This window comes from Rattus norvegicus, chromosome 6 (genome assembly GCF_021556685.1).
Source record: "Rattus norvegicus strain SHRSP/BbbUtx chromosome 6, alternate assembly SHRSP_T2T, whole genome shotgun sequence".
In the NCBI taxonomy this organism is placed as follows: domain Eukaryota; kingdom Metazoa; phylum Chordata; class Mammalia; order Rodentia; family Muridae; genus Rattus; species Rattus norvegicus.
In genome coordinates, this window is record NC_141539.1 from 125,242,377 (window position 1) to 125,257,894 (window position 15,518).

A 15,518-nucleotide genomic window follows, 5' to 3' on the forward strand; every position below is an offset into this window, starting at 1 on the left:
TCCTCCTCTGAGCCCCGGAACCTGCGGTCCTGGTCCTTGGGACGCGCTGCGGAGCCGCTGGCCTTTGCTTCCTCCGTGGGTCAGGCTCTTGAACCTCTCTGCCCTCAGTTTCCACACCAGGGACACTGCCGTGAAATCGGGCTGACTTGAGAGTGAAATGAGTCTGTACTGATGAAGTTATATCTGGGCAGAGATGAGCGCCCGGGGAAAGTTAGCAGCTTTTTTGCTTACTCTACCCCCAAATTACCCATTGCTCCTTGACCATCTTCTTAAGCAGCAGAAACGTTCTTATCGCCACGTGTCCACAAAGTTGTATTGGATGTGATCATTTTCAAAGATTAGACGGGCCAAGGCACTCTTACTAAAACACTCACTGGGAGTCCCATTGTTTTTACAATAAAATTCGACTTTTAACAGCCTTGCCTTAGTGTCCCCACCTCTTCTTTCTGGACCATTTCTATGTTACAGTTAGAACCTAGCTACCACCTCCTGGTTCGATTCCGTCTGTCTGGAATGTTGCTCACCTGTCTTTTAGCCTGATGATTCCTTTTCCTCCAAGGTCTCAGATGCTACTCCACAATGGTTCCAAATGATTCCTTTTCCTCCAAGGTCTCAGATGCTACTCCACAATGGTTCCAAAGAAAGGTTACCCATGTAAAACGTAATAAGCGTCTGTAGTCATCTTGACTTTTAGGCTTTTCATGTGTTAATTTGTGCTTTTCACCCAAAAATTAAACTTGTCTGGAAGAGAAGTGGTATATTAATTCTTTATTCTCAGTTCTGAATTCTGCTTACTTCTGGGCTAAGGACCACCTTAGAGGAACCTGGAATGTGGTGCCTAGGTCTTAAATGTCTGAGGAGTAATGTCTGTGTAGAAGAAATACTCTCTACAGGGTCTGCTCAGCCAGCCAGGGAACAGTGGAAGCAAAATTCTAAATAGAGTGCTTTTTTTGCATCAACTCGTGTGTGTGTACACGTGTACATATACACATAGTTATAGAGTGTCTTTCTCAGTTGCTCTCTGACGTGTTCTAATGAGTCAGGATCTCTCAGAAGCAGAAGATAGCAGTTTCTTTCAGGGGGGCTGGCCACTGAACTCTTGGGACCTGCTTGGCTATCACAGTGTTGGGGTTACAGTCATAGAAATTGTTCTGGACTTTGGAAATCATGGCAAACCCTCTTATCCACTGGCCGAAGCTCTAGCCCTTCATGCACAGTTTTTAAGCCCTTGATGAAGTTCCCGATGACATCCTGAGTTGCTGTCTGGTGAAAGGACTCCATGGGATTTTCTTCCCAAATTCCATTGCCTCGCCTGCCTCCCTAGGTTTTATTTATTCTCTGTACACATACGCTGTTATTTTCTTAACATTTATTCAAATCCACTCCTACATAAATACCTTTACAAAGTAGACTTTATTTTGCTATTGTAGCTATAATGGAGCCATAGTGGTATCCTGCTGACAGGGAAACAAGTGTTGCAGGTGCTTGTGGAAGAGTCCAGGGCCCACTGTGCTTCAGAAGCAAAATGTAAAGCACTTTTTAGGCTACAGCTTTCTCCTTGATTTACGTAGAGACTGAGTTGGAATGAAAGGGGCTGCTGTCATATGTGGTTAGTCAGTGGCAGGCCCCAGTTACCTCCACTGTGGGAATTACTGCTGCTTTGATTCTGGGCTGCTTTGATTCGGTGAGTACTCTGTATTCTCCTTCTTTTGACGTCCCTTACTGCTACTGTGTCTTTGGACCTCTGCTCTTAGGCACTGCCTGGTGAGATAGAAAATGAGCCGTGGAAGGAAAGACGTTGGGAGTCTCGTCAGGCTGGGCCTTGGTTCCACAAGCTCCTTGGCATGCTGGGAACCTGGTCCGGTCTGAGGGAGCAGTGAAAGCCGATGCTGACCAGATCCACTCCTCCAAATTAGAAGCCACTTCCTACATGATCTTGACATTTGCGTCACAGTCGCTCCTCTAAAACAGAGGAAGGGCCTTGTTTCCATAATGAGGTTGGTAACCTGGTGGACAGAATGACAAGGTACAATTTCATTAGTATGTCACAAAGGCAATTTCCTCCCACAGTAAACAGCCCTCTAGCGCAGTTTTGAATGTCAGCAATCTACAGACATCAAGTATGTGTAAAGCCTGGACCCAATTGGGGGGCGGGGGAGCTGTGTACTCTGAGAAATGTCTTTTTCAAAGCTCTGTTTCCTTTACCAACTCCTTCTACATTATTGGTAGGGACCCCCCTGCAGTGTGGTTCTAGAAAATGTAGATAGACTAAACACTGGAGAAACTGTCTGAAGAGTTCAGTCACCAGAGAGTTTGCTCAGACCTTTCAAGGTTCCAGGGTCCTGATTTACTGATACCGGCCATGGACCTTGCATTCCCCTAGGGAAGAGATAGTAAGCATCTCTTTGGGTGTGGACTCTGCTCCCGGCAGCAGCCCACGTGGGAATGACGAAGATCGGCATGGTCTGTGCAAGGATGGCACACAGGTTTGTGAAGTGTCTCTCATGTCGGGAAGGGGGGAAAAGGATTCGGTGGTGCACACCCATAATCTCAGCACTGTAGAAGGCAGAGCAGGAGGAGTGGGTGTGCCGAGGAGAGCTGGGCTAAAGCAGGAGTCTGTCTGGAAAAACCAGGAGTCTACAAACAGCAGCCTCCTCAGGCCGGAAGCAAAACCATTCCTCACCCCAAATCCTGGGACCTACTCTTTGCTTTAGAATGGAGAATAAATGTAGAAAGTCCCAGTGTTTGTGTGTTTGTTTGTGTGTTTGTTTCGGGCAGTGCTGGGGATGGAGCCTCCAGCTCACCCTGAGTACGTCTAAGGTTTTGTTTGGGCTGGTTGGTTTTTGTTTTGTTCTGTCTTTTTTTTTTTTACCCTTTTGTGTGTTTGTGTATTTGTTTATGTTTCTGTACACATGTGTATATGAAGTGTCCTTTCTTCCCTCAGTCTGCACTTTTTTGTTTGGTTCTTTTTTTTTTATTTTAATTAAATAATTAAATTAGCTTACACAGTGTTATTTACAAACAAAGTGTGTGTTTTAGTAGACACACACACACACACACACACACACACACACACACACCCCTCGGGTCCTTGTCTCCTCTGTTTTCAGGTGACAAGCATCTTCTTGCCCCTTCCCCTGTTAACTCACCACCACTGCTTACCCCCTCTTCATCTCCTTTCTAGTGTCTTAGGCTTTTGTACTTTCACATCCATTTATTCACAGATGCCCAAGGTCAAGAAGACCTACATTTAATATGAGAGACAACATATGGTTTTTGACTTTTCTGAGTTTGAGTCGCCTCATTTAATGTCATCCTCACCAGATCTATCCATTTCCTGAAATTTTCCTAATTTCACTTTTCCCTGCAGCTGAGTAAAATTCCACTGTGCCTGTGTGGCCCACCTTCACGATCAGTTCTCCTGCTGATGGTGTGTAGGCCGGGTTCCGTCCTTGCTACAGTCAGTCCAGCAGCACATACATATGCTGTGTGGTTTTGGTTTAGGTTGGTTGGTTTTAGTTTTTTTTTTTTTTTTTTTGCGTGTTTGTGTGTTTGTCTTGACTGGTTGGTTGGTTTCACTGGCTTAGAGCTCACCAAGGAGACTGGCTGGCTGGCCACTGAACCTTAGGGACCCACCCATCCCTTACAATCTCCAGCTCTGCCTCCTTGAGACAGAGTGGCGAGAAATGGCTCAGCAGGGACTGCTCCACAGAGATGCCATTAGGTTCCCAGCATCGATGTCCAGATTGCATAAAACCACCTGTGACTCTGACTCTAGGGGATCCAAGGCCCTCTTCTGCCTCCTGGGGTACCTGCATCCATTATAGACACAGGCATTCACAAACTTTTCAAAAGTTTTATTGACTTCATTTTGAAACAAGACTGTCACTAGGTAGATTGTGCTAGCCTCAAATTTACTATATTATCCAAGCTAGCACAAACTCAAGATCCTTTTGCCACAGCCTTGAAAGTATAGGGGTGAGTCATCATACCCAGCCTGGAACTCTTAATCGAAGACTCTGTTAGTAAGCCCTTACTGTATTGATTTAAGGAAGCTACAACTATCCTCCAGAGTTTTTTTTTATATGGTTCTTTTAAATTTCTAAGATTAAGTAGTCCCTTCAGAGCAAATTGGGTCTGCTTAAATAGGTCTATCGACCAGCCTCTAGAGTCTAGAATAGTGGGTGTGGGTTAAGACAAAAAGTTAAAACAAATAAAAAATAACCCACATCAGAGTTCCTTTAAGGTCATGTGTCGCGATCTGCCCTGTCCACAATCCACTTGTTACAGCTTGGTTAGCTGGTCTCTTAACCCACGAAGCCTAGAAACTTTGGAAAAATACCTAAACTAGGTTCTCACAGCCTCTAGAAGTGAGTTGGACATCATAGAAATGAACACAGAACTTCAAAAAGCAGACACAAGGGTTGAAACTCCATACAGTGCCTGTGGCTGGAGTGGTGTCTGGACCAGTTGAATTTAAGTGTAGCAATGAGCTGTGGAGGATGTGAGACTGTCGTATGCTCTCTGTGTCAGAGCTACTTAGACTCTGTAGAAGAGACCCCGTGTGAATCAACTGGAATTAACCAAAGAAGTTGGGTAAGGGATAAATTGCAAAAAATGATAAATACCCTAAAAACATTTTCCTTTTAAAACTTGACGTGTGCGAGCATATTCACTTGAAAACCTGGTGTAAGATCAGGCTGTCCTATTTGTGGGAGTTTGGAAGTTTTTTTAATTGGTGAGAGTTGCAAGGTCTGTGGTGTACTGCTTTTTATCTGGTTTGCCCAACGTATACCACAGCGTTTTCAGCTGTAAAGCAAGCCTTGAAGACCCCCAGACCATGGGAACGTGTACTTCTGAGTATTTATTTCAGTTTTCCTCAGAGCTTTGTATTAATCCATCAAAGGCAACACATTAGGAGCTGCTGGAAAATCTACCCAGCCCGTTTCCATTGAATGCATTTTGTAGTTAATGCTGAAAGGACATATATCCTATGTTTCCCTCATCAGAGAGTGAGGAATATATAAATTGAGACCAAGTGTGTGATTGGGAAACTGAAAGTGTGTAGCTTCAGTACAAATCCTTGCCTGCGGGTTTCAGTAGCTTAAGTTCTGGGGTGGACAGTGAGGTAATGATGTAACGTTAGTGAGCGCCTCATGGCGGGGCACACACGGCATTGCTCATTTGGTGCGTCTCTCAGGTTGAGCTAATATAAATGCATGGCTTTGAAGTGTGGGCAGGCAAGATGGCGCAGCAAGTTCAAGTGCTTGTTGCTAAGCTTGACTTCCTGAGCTCAGTCTCTGGGATCCATGTGGGAGAGAAGAGAACAAACTCCCTGAAGTTGAACCCTTCTCCCCAACAAATATACATTTATATTTGAGCCAGTAAATTGGTTTAATGGGTGAAGGTGCTCGCTGCCAAGCCTGAAGAGCTAAGTTCAGTTCCTAGGCTCCGTGTGGTAGAAGGAGAGAACAGACTCCTGTGCGTTGACCATACACCATGCCACACATGGAAATGTCCATATACACAAAAGCAAGTATAATAGTTTTTTTTTTTTTTTTAATTTATGGCAAGCTTGCCTAGCAAGCACAAGGTTCTAGGTCCAGTCCACAGAACACCAAAATGAAAGAAGAAATGAACACCATCTGAATTACTTTTTTTTTTTTTTTTGATTTATTGATTTTCTTTAAAATGTAATTTTTTTTTTTTTTTGGTTCTTTTTTTTTTTTCAGAGCTGGGGACCAAACCCAGGGCCTTGCGCTTCCTAGGCAAGCGCTCTACCACTGAGCTAAATCCCCAACCCCTAAAATGTAATTTTTTTTTGATTTTTTTTTTTCTTAACTTGAGTATTTCTTATATACATTTCGAGTGTTATTCCCTTTCCCGGTTTCCGGGCAAACATCCCCCTCCCCCCCCCCTTCCTTATGGGTGTTCCCCTCCCAACCCTCCCCCCATTGCCGCCCTCCCCCCATAGACTAGTTCACTGGGGGTTCAGTCTTAGCAGGACCCAGGGCTTCCCCTTCCACTGGTGCTCTTACTAGGATATTCATTGCTACCTATGGGGTCAGAGTCCAGGGTCAGTCCATGTATAGTCTTTAGGTAGTGGCTTAGTCCCTGGAAGCTCTGGTTGCTTGGCATTGTTGTACTTTTGGGGTCTCGAGCCCCTTCAAGCTCTTCCAGTTCTTTCTCTGATTCCTTCAATAGGGGACCTATTCTCAGTTCAGTGGTTTGCTGCTGGCATTCGCCTCTATATTTGCTGTATTCTGGCTGTGTCTCTCAGGAGCGATCTACATCCGGCTCCTGTCGGTCTGCACTTCTTTGCTTCATCCATCTTGTGTAATTGGGTGGCTGTATATGTATGGGCCACATGTGGGGCAGGCTCTGAATGGGTGTTCCTTCAGTCTCTGTTTTAATCTTTGCCTCTCCCTTCCCTGCCAAGAGTATTCTTTTTCCTCATTTAAAGAAGGAGTGAAGCATTCACATTTTGATCATCCGTCTTGAGTTTTGTTTGTTCTAGGGATCTAGGGTAATTCAAGCATTTGGGCTAATAGCCACTTATCAATGAGTGCATACCATGTATGTCTTTCTGTGATTGGGTTAGCTCACTCAGGATGATATTTTCCAGTTCCAACCATTTGCCTACGAATTTCATAAACTCGTTGTTTTTGATAGCTGAGTAATATTCCATTGTGTAGATGTACCACATTTTCTGTATCCATTCCTCTGTTGAAGGGCATCTGGGTTCTTTCCATTTTCTGGCTATTATAAATAAGGCTGCGATGAACATAGTGGAGCACGTGTCTCTTTTATATGTTGAGGCATCTTTTGGGTATATGCCCAAGAGAGGTATAGCTGGATCCTCAGGCAGTTCAATGTCCAATTTTCTGAGGAACCTCCAGACTGATTTCCAGAATGGTTTTACCAGTCTGCAATCCCACCAACAATGGAGGAGTGTTCCTCTTTCTCCACATCCTCGCCAGCATCTGCTGTCACCTGAGTTTTTGATCTTAGCCAATCGCACTGGTGTGAGGTGAAATCTCAGGGTTGTTTTGATTTGCATTTCCCTTATGACTAAAGATGTTGAACATTTCTTTAGGTGTTTCTCCGCCATTCGGCATTCCTCAGCTGTGAATTCTTTGTTTAGCTCTGAACCCCATTTTTTAATAGGGTTATTTGTTTCCCTGCGGTCTAACTTCTTGAGTTCTTTGTATATTTTGGAAATAAGGCCTCTATCTGTTGTAGGATTGGTAAAGATCTTTTCCCAATCTGTTGGTTGCCGTTTTGTCCTAACCACAGTGTCCTTTGCCTTACAGAAGCTTTGCAGTTTTATGAGATCCCATTTGTCGATTCTTGATCTTAGAGCATAAGCCATTGGTGTTTTGTTCAGGAAATTTTTTCCAGTGCCCATGTGTTCCAGATGCTTCCCTAGTTTTTCTTCTATTAGTTTGAGTGTGTCTGGTTTGATGTGGAGGTCCTTGATCCACTTGGACTTAAGCTTTGTACAGGGTGATAAGGATGGATCGATATGCATTCTTCTACATGTTGCCCTCCAGTTGAACCAGCACCATTTGCTGAAAATGCTATCTTTTTTCCATTGGATGGTTTTGGCTCCTTTGTCAAAAATCAAGTGACCATAGGTGTGTGGGTTCATTTCTGGGTCTTCAATTCTATTCCATTGGTTTATCTGTCTGTCTCTGTACCAATACCATGCAGTTTTTATCACTATTGCTCTGTAATACTGCTTGAGTTCAGGGATAGTGATTCCCCCTGAAGTCCTTTTATTGTTGAGGATAGCTTTAGCTATCCTGGGTTTTTTGTTATTCCAGATGAATTTGCAAATTGTTCTGTCTAACTCTTTGAAGAATTGGATTGGTATTTTGATGGGGATTCCATTGAATCTGTAGATTGCTTTTGGTAAAATGGCCATTTTTACCATATTAATCCTGCCAATCCATGAGCATGGGAGATCTTTCCATCTTCTGAGGTCTTCTTCAATTTCTTTCCTCAGTGTCTTGAAGTTCTTATTGTACAGATCTTTTACTTGCTTGGTTAAAGTCACACCGAGGTACTTTATATTATTTGGGTCTATTATGAAGGGTGTCGTTTCCCTAATTTCTTTCTCGGCTTGTTTCTCTTTTGTATAGAGGAAGGCAACTGATTTATTTGAGTTAATTTTATACCCAGCCACTTTGCTGAAGTTGTTTATCAGCTTTAGTAGTTCTCTGGTGGAACTTTTGGGATCACTTAAATATACTATCATATCATCTGCAAATAGTGATATTTTGACCTCTTCTTTTCCGATCTGTATCCCTTTGATCTCCTTTTGTTGTCTGATTGCTCTGGCTAGAACTTCAAGAACTATATTGAATAAGTAGGGAGAGAGTGGGCAGCCTTGTCTAGTCCCTGATTTTAGTGGGATTGCTTCAAGTTTCTCTCCATTTAGTTTAATGTTAGCAACTGGTTTGCTGTATATGGCTTTTACTATGTTTAGGTATGGGCCTTGAATTCCTATTCTTTCCAGGACTTTTATCATGAAGGGGTGTTGAATTTTGTCAAATGCTTTCTCAGCATCTAATGAAATGATCATGTGGTTCTGTTCTTTCAGTTTGTTTATATAATGGATCACGTTGATGGTTTTCCGTATATTAAACCATCCCTGCATGCCTGGGATGAAGCCTACTTGATCATGGTGGATGATTGTTTTGATGTGCTCTTGAATTCGGTTTGCCAGAATTTTATTGAGTATTTTTGCGTCGATATTCATAAGGGAAATTGGTCTGAAGTTCTCTTTCTTTGTTGTGTCTTTGTGTGGTTTAGGTATAAGAGTAATTGTGGCTTCGTAGAAGGAATTCGGTAGGGCTCCATCTGTTTCAATTTTGTGGAATAGTTTGGATAATATTGGTATGAGGTCTTCTATGAAGGTTTGATAGAATTCTGCACTAAACCCGTCTGGACCTGGGCTCTTTTTGGTTGGGAGACCTTTAATGACTGCTTCTATTTCCTTAGGAGTTATGGGGTTGTTTAACTGGTTTATCTGTTCCTGATTTAACTTCGATACCTGGTATCTGTCTAGGAAATTGTCCATTTCCTGAAGATTTTCAAATTTTGTTGAATATAGGTTTTTATAGTAAGATCTGATGATTTTTTGAATTTCCTCCGAATCTGTAGTTATGTCTCCCTTTTCATTTCTGATTTTGTTAATTTGGACACACTCTCTGTGTCCTCTCGTTAGTCTGGCTAAGGGTTTATCTATCTTGTTGATTTTCTCAAAGAACCAACTTTTGGTTCTGTTGATTCTTTCTATGGTCCTTTTTGTTTCTACTTGGTTGATTTCAGCTCTGAGTTTGATTATTTCCTGCCTTCTACTCCTCCTGGGTGTATTTGCTTCTTTTTGTTCTAGAGCTTTTAGGTGTGCTGTCAAGCTGCTGACATATGCTCTTTCCTGTTTCTTTCTGCAGGCACTCAGCGCTATGAGTTTTCCTCTTAGCACAGCTTTCATTGTGTCCCATAAGTTTGAGTATGTTGTATCTTCATTTTCATTAAATTCTAAAAAGTTTTTAATTTCTTTCTTTATTTCTTCCTTGACCAGGTTATCATTGAGTAGAGCATTGTTCAATTTCCACGTATATGTGGGCATTCTTCCCTTATTGTTATTGAAGACCAGTTTTAGGCCGTGGTGGTCCGATAGCACGCATGGGATTATTTCTTTCTTTCTGTACCTGTTGAGGCCCGTTGTTTGACCAATTATATGGTCAATTTTGGAGAAAGTACCATGAGGAGCTGAGAAGAAGGTATATCCTTTTGCTTTAGGATAGAATGTTCTATAAATATCCGTTAAGTCCATTTGGCTCATGACTTCTCTTAGTCTGTCTACATCACTGTTTAATTTCTGTTTCCATGATCTGTCCATTGATGAGAGTGGGGTGTTGAAATCTCCCACTATTATTGTGTGAGGTGCAATGTGTGTTTTGAGCTTTAGTAAGGTTTCTTTTACGTATGTAGGTGCCCTTTTATTTGGGGCATAGATATTTAGGATTGAGAGTTCATCTTGGTTGATTTTTCCTTTGATGAATATGAAGTGTCCTTCCTTATCTTTTTTGATGACTTTTAGTTGGAAATTGATTTTATTTGATATTAGAATGGCTACTCCAGCTTGCTTCTTCTGACCATTTGCTTGGAAAGTTGTTTTCCAGCCTTTCACTCTGAGGTAGTGTCTGTCTTTGTCTCTGAGGTGTGTTTCCTGTAGGCAGCAGAATGCAGGGTCCTCGTTGCGTATCCAGTTTGTTAATCTATGTCTTTTTATTGGGGAGTTGAGGCCATTGATATTGAGAGATATTAAGGAATAGTGATTATTGCTTCCCGTTATATTCATATTTGGATGTGAGGTTATGTTTGTGTGCTTTCATTCCCTTTGTTTTGTTGCCAAGACGATTAGTTTCTTGCTTTTTCTAGGGTATAGCTTGCCTCCTTATGTTGGGCTTTACCATTTATTATCCTTTGTAGTGCTGGATTTGTAGAAAGATATTGTGTAAATTTGGTTTTGTCATGGAATATCTTGGTTTCTCCATCAATGTTAATTGAGAGTTTTGCTGGATACAGTAATCTGGGCTGGCATTTGTGTTCTCTTAGGGTCTGTATAACATCAGTCCAGGATCTTCTGGCCTTCATAGTTTCTGGCGAGAAGTCTGGTGTGATTCTGATAGGTCTCCCTTTATATGTTACTTGACCTTTTTCCCTTACTGCTTTTAATATTCTTTCTTTATTTTGTGCGTTTGGTGTTTTGACAATTATGTGACGGGAGGTGTTTCTTTTCTGGTCCAATCTATTTGGAGTTCTGTAGGCTTCTTGTATGTCTATGGGTATCTCTTTTTTTAGGTTAGGGAAGTTTTCTTCTATGATTTTGTTGAAGATATTTACTGGTCCTTTGAGCTGGGAGTCTTCACTCTCTTCTATACCTATTATCCTTAGGTTTGATCTTCTCATTGAGTCCTGGATTTCCTGTATGTTTTGGACCAGTAGCTTTTTCCGCTTTACATTATCTTTGACAGTTGAGTCAATGATTTCTATGGAATCTTCTGCTCCTGAGATTCTCTCTTCCATCTCTTGTATTCTGTTGGTGAAGCTTGTATCTACAGCTCCTTGTCTCTTCTTTTGGTTTTCTATATCCAGGGTTGTTTCCATGTGTTCTTTCTTGATTGCTTCTATTTCCATTTTTAATTCCTTCAACTGTTTGATTGTGTTTTCCTGGAATTCTTTCAGGGATTTTTGCGATTCCTCTCTGTAGGCTTTTACTTGTTTATTAATGTTTTCCTGTGCTTCCCTAAGTGTGTTCAAGTCTTTCTTGAAGTCCTCCAGCATCATGATCAAATATGATTTTGAAACTAGATCTTGCTTTTCTGGTGTGTTTGGATATTCCATGTTTGTTTTGGTGGGAGAATTGGGCTCCGATGATGGCATGTAGTCTTGGTTTCTGTTGCTTGGGTTCCTGCGCTTGCCTCTCGCCATCAGATTATCTCTAGTGTTACTTTGTTTTGCTATTTCTGACAGTGGCTAGACTGTCCTATAAGCCTGTGTGTCAGGAGTGCTGTAGACCTGTTTTCCTCTCTTTCAGTCAGTTATGGGGACAGAGTGTTCTGCTTTCGGGTGTGTAGTTTTTCCTCTCTACAGGTCTTCAGCTGTTCCTGTGGGCCTGTGTCTTGAGTTCACCAGGCAGCTTTCTTGCAGCAGAAAATTTGGTCTTACCTGTGGTCCCGAGGCTCAGGTTTGCTCGTGGGGTGCTGTCCAGGGGCTCTCTGCAGCGGCAGCAACCAGGAAGACCTGTGCCGCCCCTTCCGGGAGCTTCAGTGCACCAGGGTTCCAGATGGTCTTTGGCTTTTTCCTCTGGCGTCCGAGATGTGTGTGCAGGGAGCAGTCTCTTCTGGTTTCCCAGGCCTGTCTGCCTCTCTGAAGGTTTAGCTCTCCCTCCCACGGGATTTGGGTGCAGAGAACTGTTTATCCGGTCTGTTTCCTTCAGGGTCCGGCGGTGTCTCTGGCAGGGGTCCTGCCGCTCCTGGGCCCTCCCCCACGGGAGCCCAGAGGCCTTATACAGTTTCCTCTTGGGCCAGGGATGTGGGCAGGGGTGAGCAGTGTTGGTGGTCTCTTCTGCTCTGCAGCCTCAGGAGTGCCCACCTGACCAGGCGGTTGGGTCTCTCTCTCACCGGGTCTGGGAGCAGAGAGCTGCTGCGGGCCGGGATCCGCGGGTGTGGGACTTCCGGTAAACCCAGAACGTGCCCGGTTCTAGAGAAATTCTGCTTCCGTGTGTCCCAAGCTCACCAGGCAGCTTTCTTGCAGCAGAAAATTTGGTCTTACCTGTGGTCCCGAGGCTCAAGTTCGCTCGTGGGGTGCTGCCCAGGGGCTCTCTGCAGCGGCAGCAACCAGGAAGACCTGTGCCGCCCCTTCCGGGAGCTTCAGTGCACCAGGGTTCCAGATGGTCTTTGGCTTTTTCCTCTGGCGTCCGAGATGTGTGTGCAGGGAGCAGTCTCTTCTGTTTCCCAGGCCTGTCTGCCTCTCTGAAGGTTTAGCTCTCCCTCCCACGGGATTTGGGTGCAGAGAACTGTTTATCCGGTCTGTTTCCTTCAGGGTCCGGCGGTGTCTCTGGCAGGGGTCCTGCCGCTCCTGGGCCCTCCCCCACGGGAGCCCAGAGGCCTTATACAGTTTCCTCTTGGGCCAGGGATGTGGGCAGGGGTGAGCAGTGTTGGTGGTCTCTTCTGCTCTGCAGCCTCAGGAGTGCCCACCTGACCAGGCGGTTGGGTCTCTCTCTCACCGGGTCTGGGAGCAGAGAGCTGCTGCGGGCCGGGATCCGCGGGTCATCTGAATTACTTTTAAAAGTTCCTTAAGATGACCTTAACCTTAACTCCCTTTCTGAGGGCTTCTAAGACCAAGGTCTGGACTGAAAGACAGCAGGAAGGAGAGGGTGGCTAGGATTCTTCCTTGTCATGGCGTTGAGTAAGTGACTCAGCGTCTGGGGACAGAAGTGCTGTGTGTATTGCAGTCTCCCATCTGACCTGGAATTTGAGAGCCATGCAGCTCTGCTGCCAGTCACCCACTGAACTGAAAATAATGTCTCCATCGTTTCTTTTCAGAAGTACAATGTCCCAGGAAAGCAGCTACGGAAAGTGGACAATATCCAGTAGTGACGACAGCGAGGATGAAAAGCCCAAACCTGTCAAACCATCAACATCCTCTGGCCCCCAGGCTGGGCAGGGAGTGTCGAAGGAGCCCACGTACACCTGCTCAGAGGCCCGCAAGGCTGCACACAAGAGACAGATCTCACCTGTGAAATTCAACAACACAGACTCCGTGTTACCCCACAAGAAGCAGAAGATGGATTCCCCGGAAGGTCTGGGCTGGTGTCTGTCCAGCAGCGATGATGAGCAGCAGCCGGATGTGACACAGCAGGAGCAGCCTAAGGGAGTGCCACCTCAAGAGAAAAAATATGCCCCCTCAGCCAATGTGACTACTGCCCAGAAAGTTGAGGATCGAAGCCCTCCTGACAGCCATAGGGCCCAAAGGGCAGACGAAGAGTACGAGACCTCAGGGGAAGGCCAGGACATCTGGGACATGCTGGATAAGGAGAACCCCTTCCAGTTTTATCTCACTAGAGTCTCGGGGATTAAGGCAAAGTACAACTCCAAAGCCCTCCACATCAAGGGTAAGAACAAGGGATTTAGGAGCTAATGAGCCGTTTTCCTCTTGATGAAGCAAGGGGCACAGCTTAGAAAGAACCCATCTTAACTACCAGGAGCAGGGGATGGCACGAGATAGTTTGCCCTGGGTGTGTGTGGCAGCAAAGGGCTTACACATGTAGGTGGCATTCCAAGGGACCTCAAGGCCCTGTAGCTCAGCCCCTAGAAATGCTTGGCACCCTGCTTAGCTTGCTTAACACTTCAAGTGAGCATCCAACTTGACTGGTAGCCCTGTCAAGTGCACTCAGTTTCACAGTGGTTCAGTATGGTCCCTGGGCCAGCAGCTTCAGAACCACCCAGAATGCCAGTTCTCAGGCTATCATAGATTCATCAAATCAAACTCTGGGGGGTCAAGGCTGCCACTATGCTCTCCCTAAGCCTCCAGGGAGTGGCAGTGCTTAATGATGTTTGAGAACCTCTGCTTGAAAGCCTGGTTTTGGTTCCTAGGACAGAGCAAAAATGAGTGCTACTATAGGCAGACAGATGCTTCGGGTGTGAGGCTGAGGATGGTCTCAAGTGTTTCTCTGCATCCCTGGAAGCAGGATGCAGACTGAGAGGGCACAGATCCCTTCTTTTGCCACTCGTTGGCACTATGGTTAAGACAGTGTGGGGTGAGGACTGAGAACTGAGCAGGTGTGTGAGGTGAGCAGTGCATGATTCATATACAGATAGACACAGCATAACACATAGACACAGTAAGCATCATATGTAGACAAACACAGCAAGCATTCTCTTACTGCAAGCATCGGTATGCAGATAGACACAGTTAAACACACTTAGCATCGTATACAGGTGGAGTCAGCATTCTCTCATGACATAGTATGATTATTCTCAACATAAAGTTTTTCCATATCAAATGTATGATAGTACTTTATGTTCTGCTGGATGGTATGTAAATGTTGGGGTGGCTTTAATTCCATAGTAGTAAGTCCAGCTCGACAGATTTGTGAGCATCTCTTACGTAGGTACCTGAAGACATATGCGATAGTTACTGGTGGTTTTGCTTTGCCTCAGAGAGACTGATATCGGGAACAGAGGAGCTGGGAAGGCTGCTGTGTGTAATATAATAGTAATGGCATGGCTGTCAGCACCAAGATTTAAGGAGGAGGAGAGGAGGGGTTGGGGATTTAGCTCAGTGGGCAAGCACAAGGCCCTGGGTTCAGTCCCCAGCTCCGACCAAAAAAAAAAAAAAAAAAAAAAAAAGGAGGAGGAGAGGATATCATAAGGGTTTTTCATGTATTTTAACTGTCAGAGCAGTCAAATAAAGTGGTCACATGTCCTTGGACATGCGACAGATCTGCGGTTCAATAAAGTTAAATCGCTTCCCCTAGGTCACAGTACTGTTAAATGGTAGAGCTACACTGGAATCCAGTTCTTCTTGTATCTAAATCCATGCCGTTTGATGTATTTGGCTAACAGTAGCCATAATTATAGGTCCTCTCGATCTCGTGGAGGACAGTGGCCTCCAGTGGCCCCTGGAAGGTGGGCAGAGTTGAAACGGCCGGGGGTGCAGATGGGGCTGGAAGGCCTGCTGCAACTTGTCTTTTGACTCTGCTGCTCTCAAAATGGAGGAATTTCCCCACTAATCGTTTTGTTCTTTCAAACTCTCTGTACCTAAGTAGCTAGTAGCTAGCGCCATGTCTGGAGGATAGGAGGTCCAAGTAATTGCTAGATAAGTGAACCAGCCCACTTCACCCTCAGAGGCAGCACAGTAGGTACTGGAAACCTAGAGTGAGACATGCTGGTGAGACCTTAGCTCTGACCCTTCCAGTTGGATGGCTACACAGTCTTCTG

General features: G+C 44.6%; 1 protein-coding gene across 1 annotated transcript in view; it reads left to right on the top strand.

Moving 5' to 3' along the window:
* The window catches only part of Tdp1 (tyrosyl-DNA phosphodiesterase 1), a 74,312-nt gene that overhangs the window by 189 nt on the left and 58,605 nt on the right, over window positions 1-15,518 (top strand). The window contains 1 exon segment of the mRNA NM_001031657.1: window positions 13,122-13,690. Within this exon segment, the coding sequence (NP_001026827.1) occupies window positions 13,129-13,690 (562 nt within the window). The 5' untranslated portion in view covers window positions 13,122-13,128.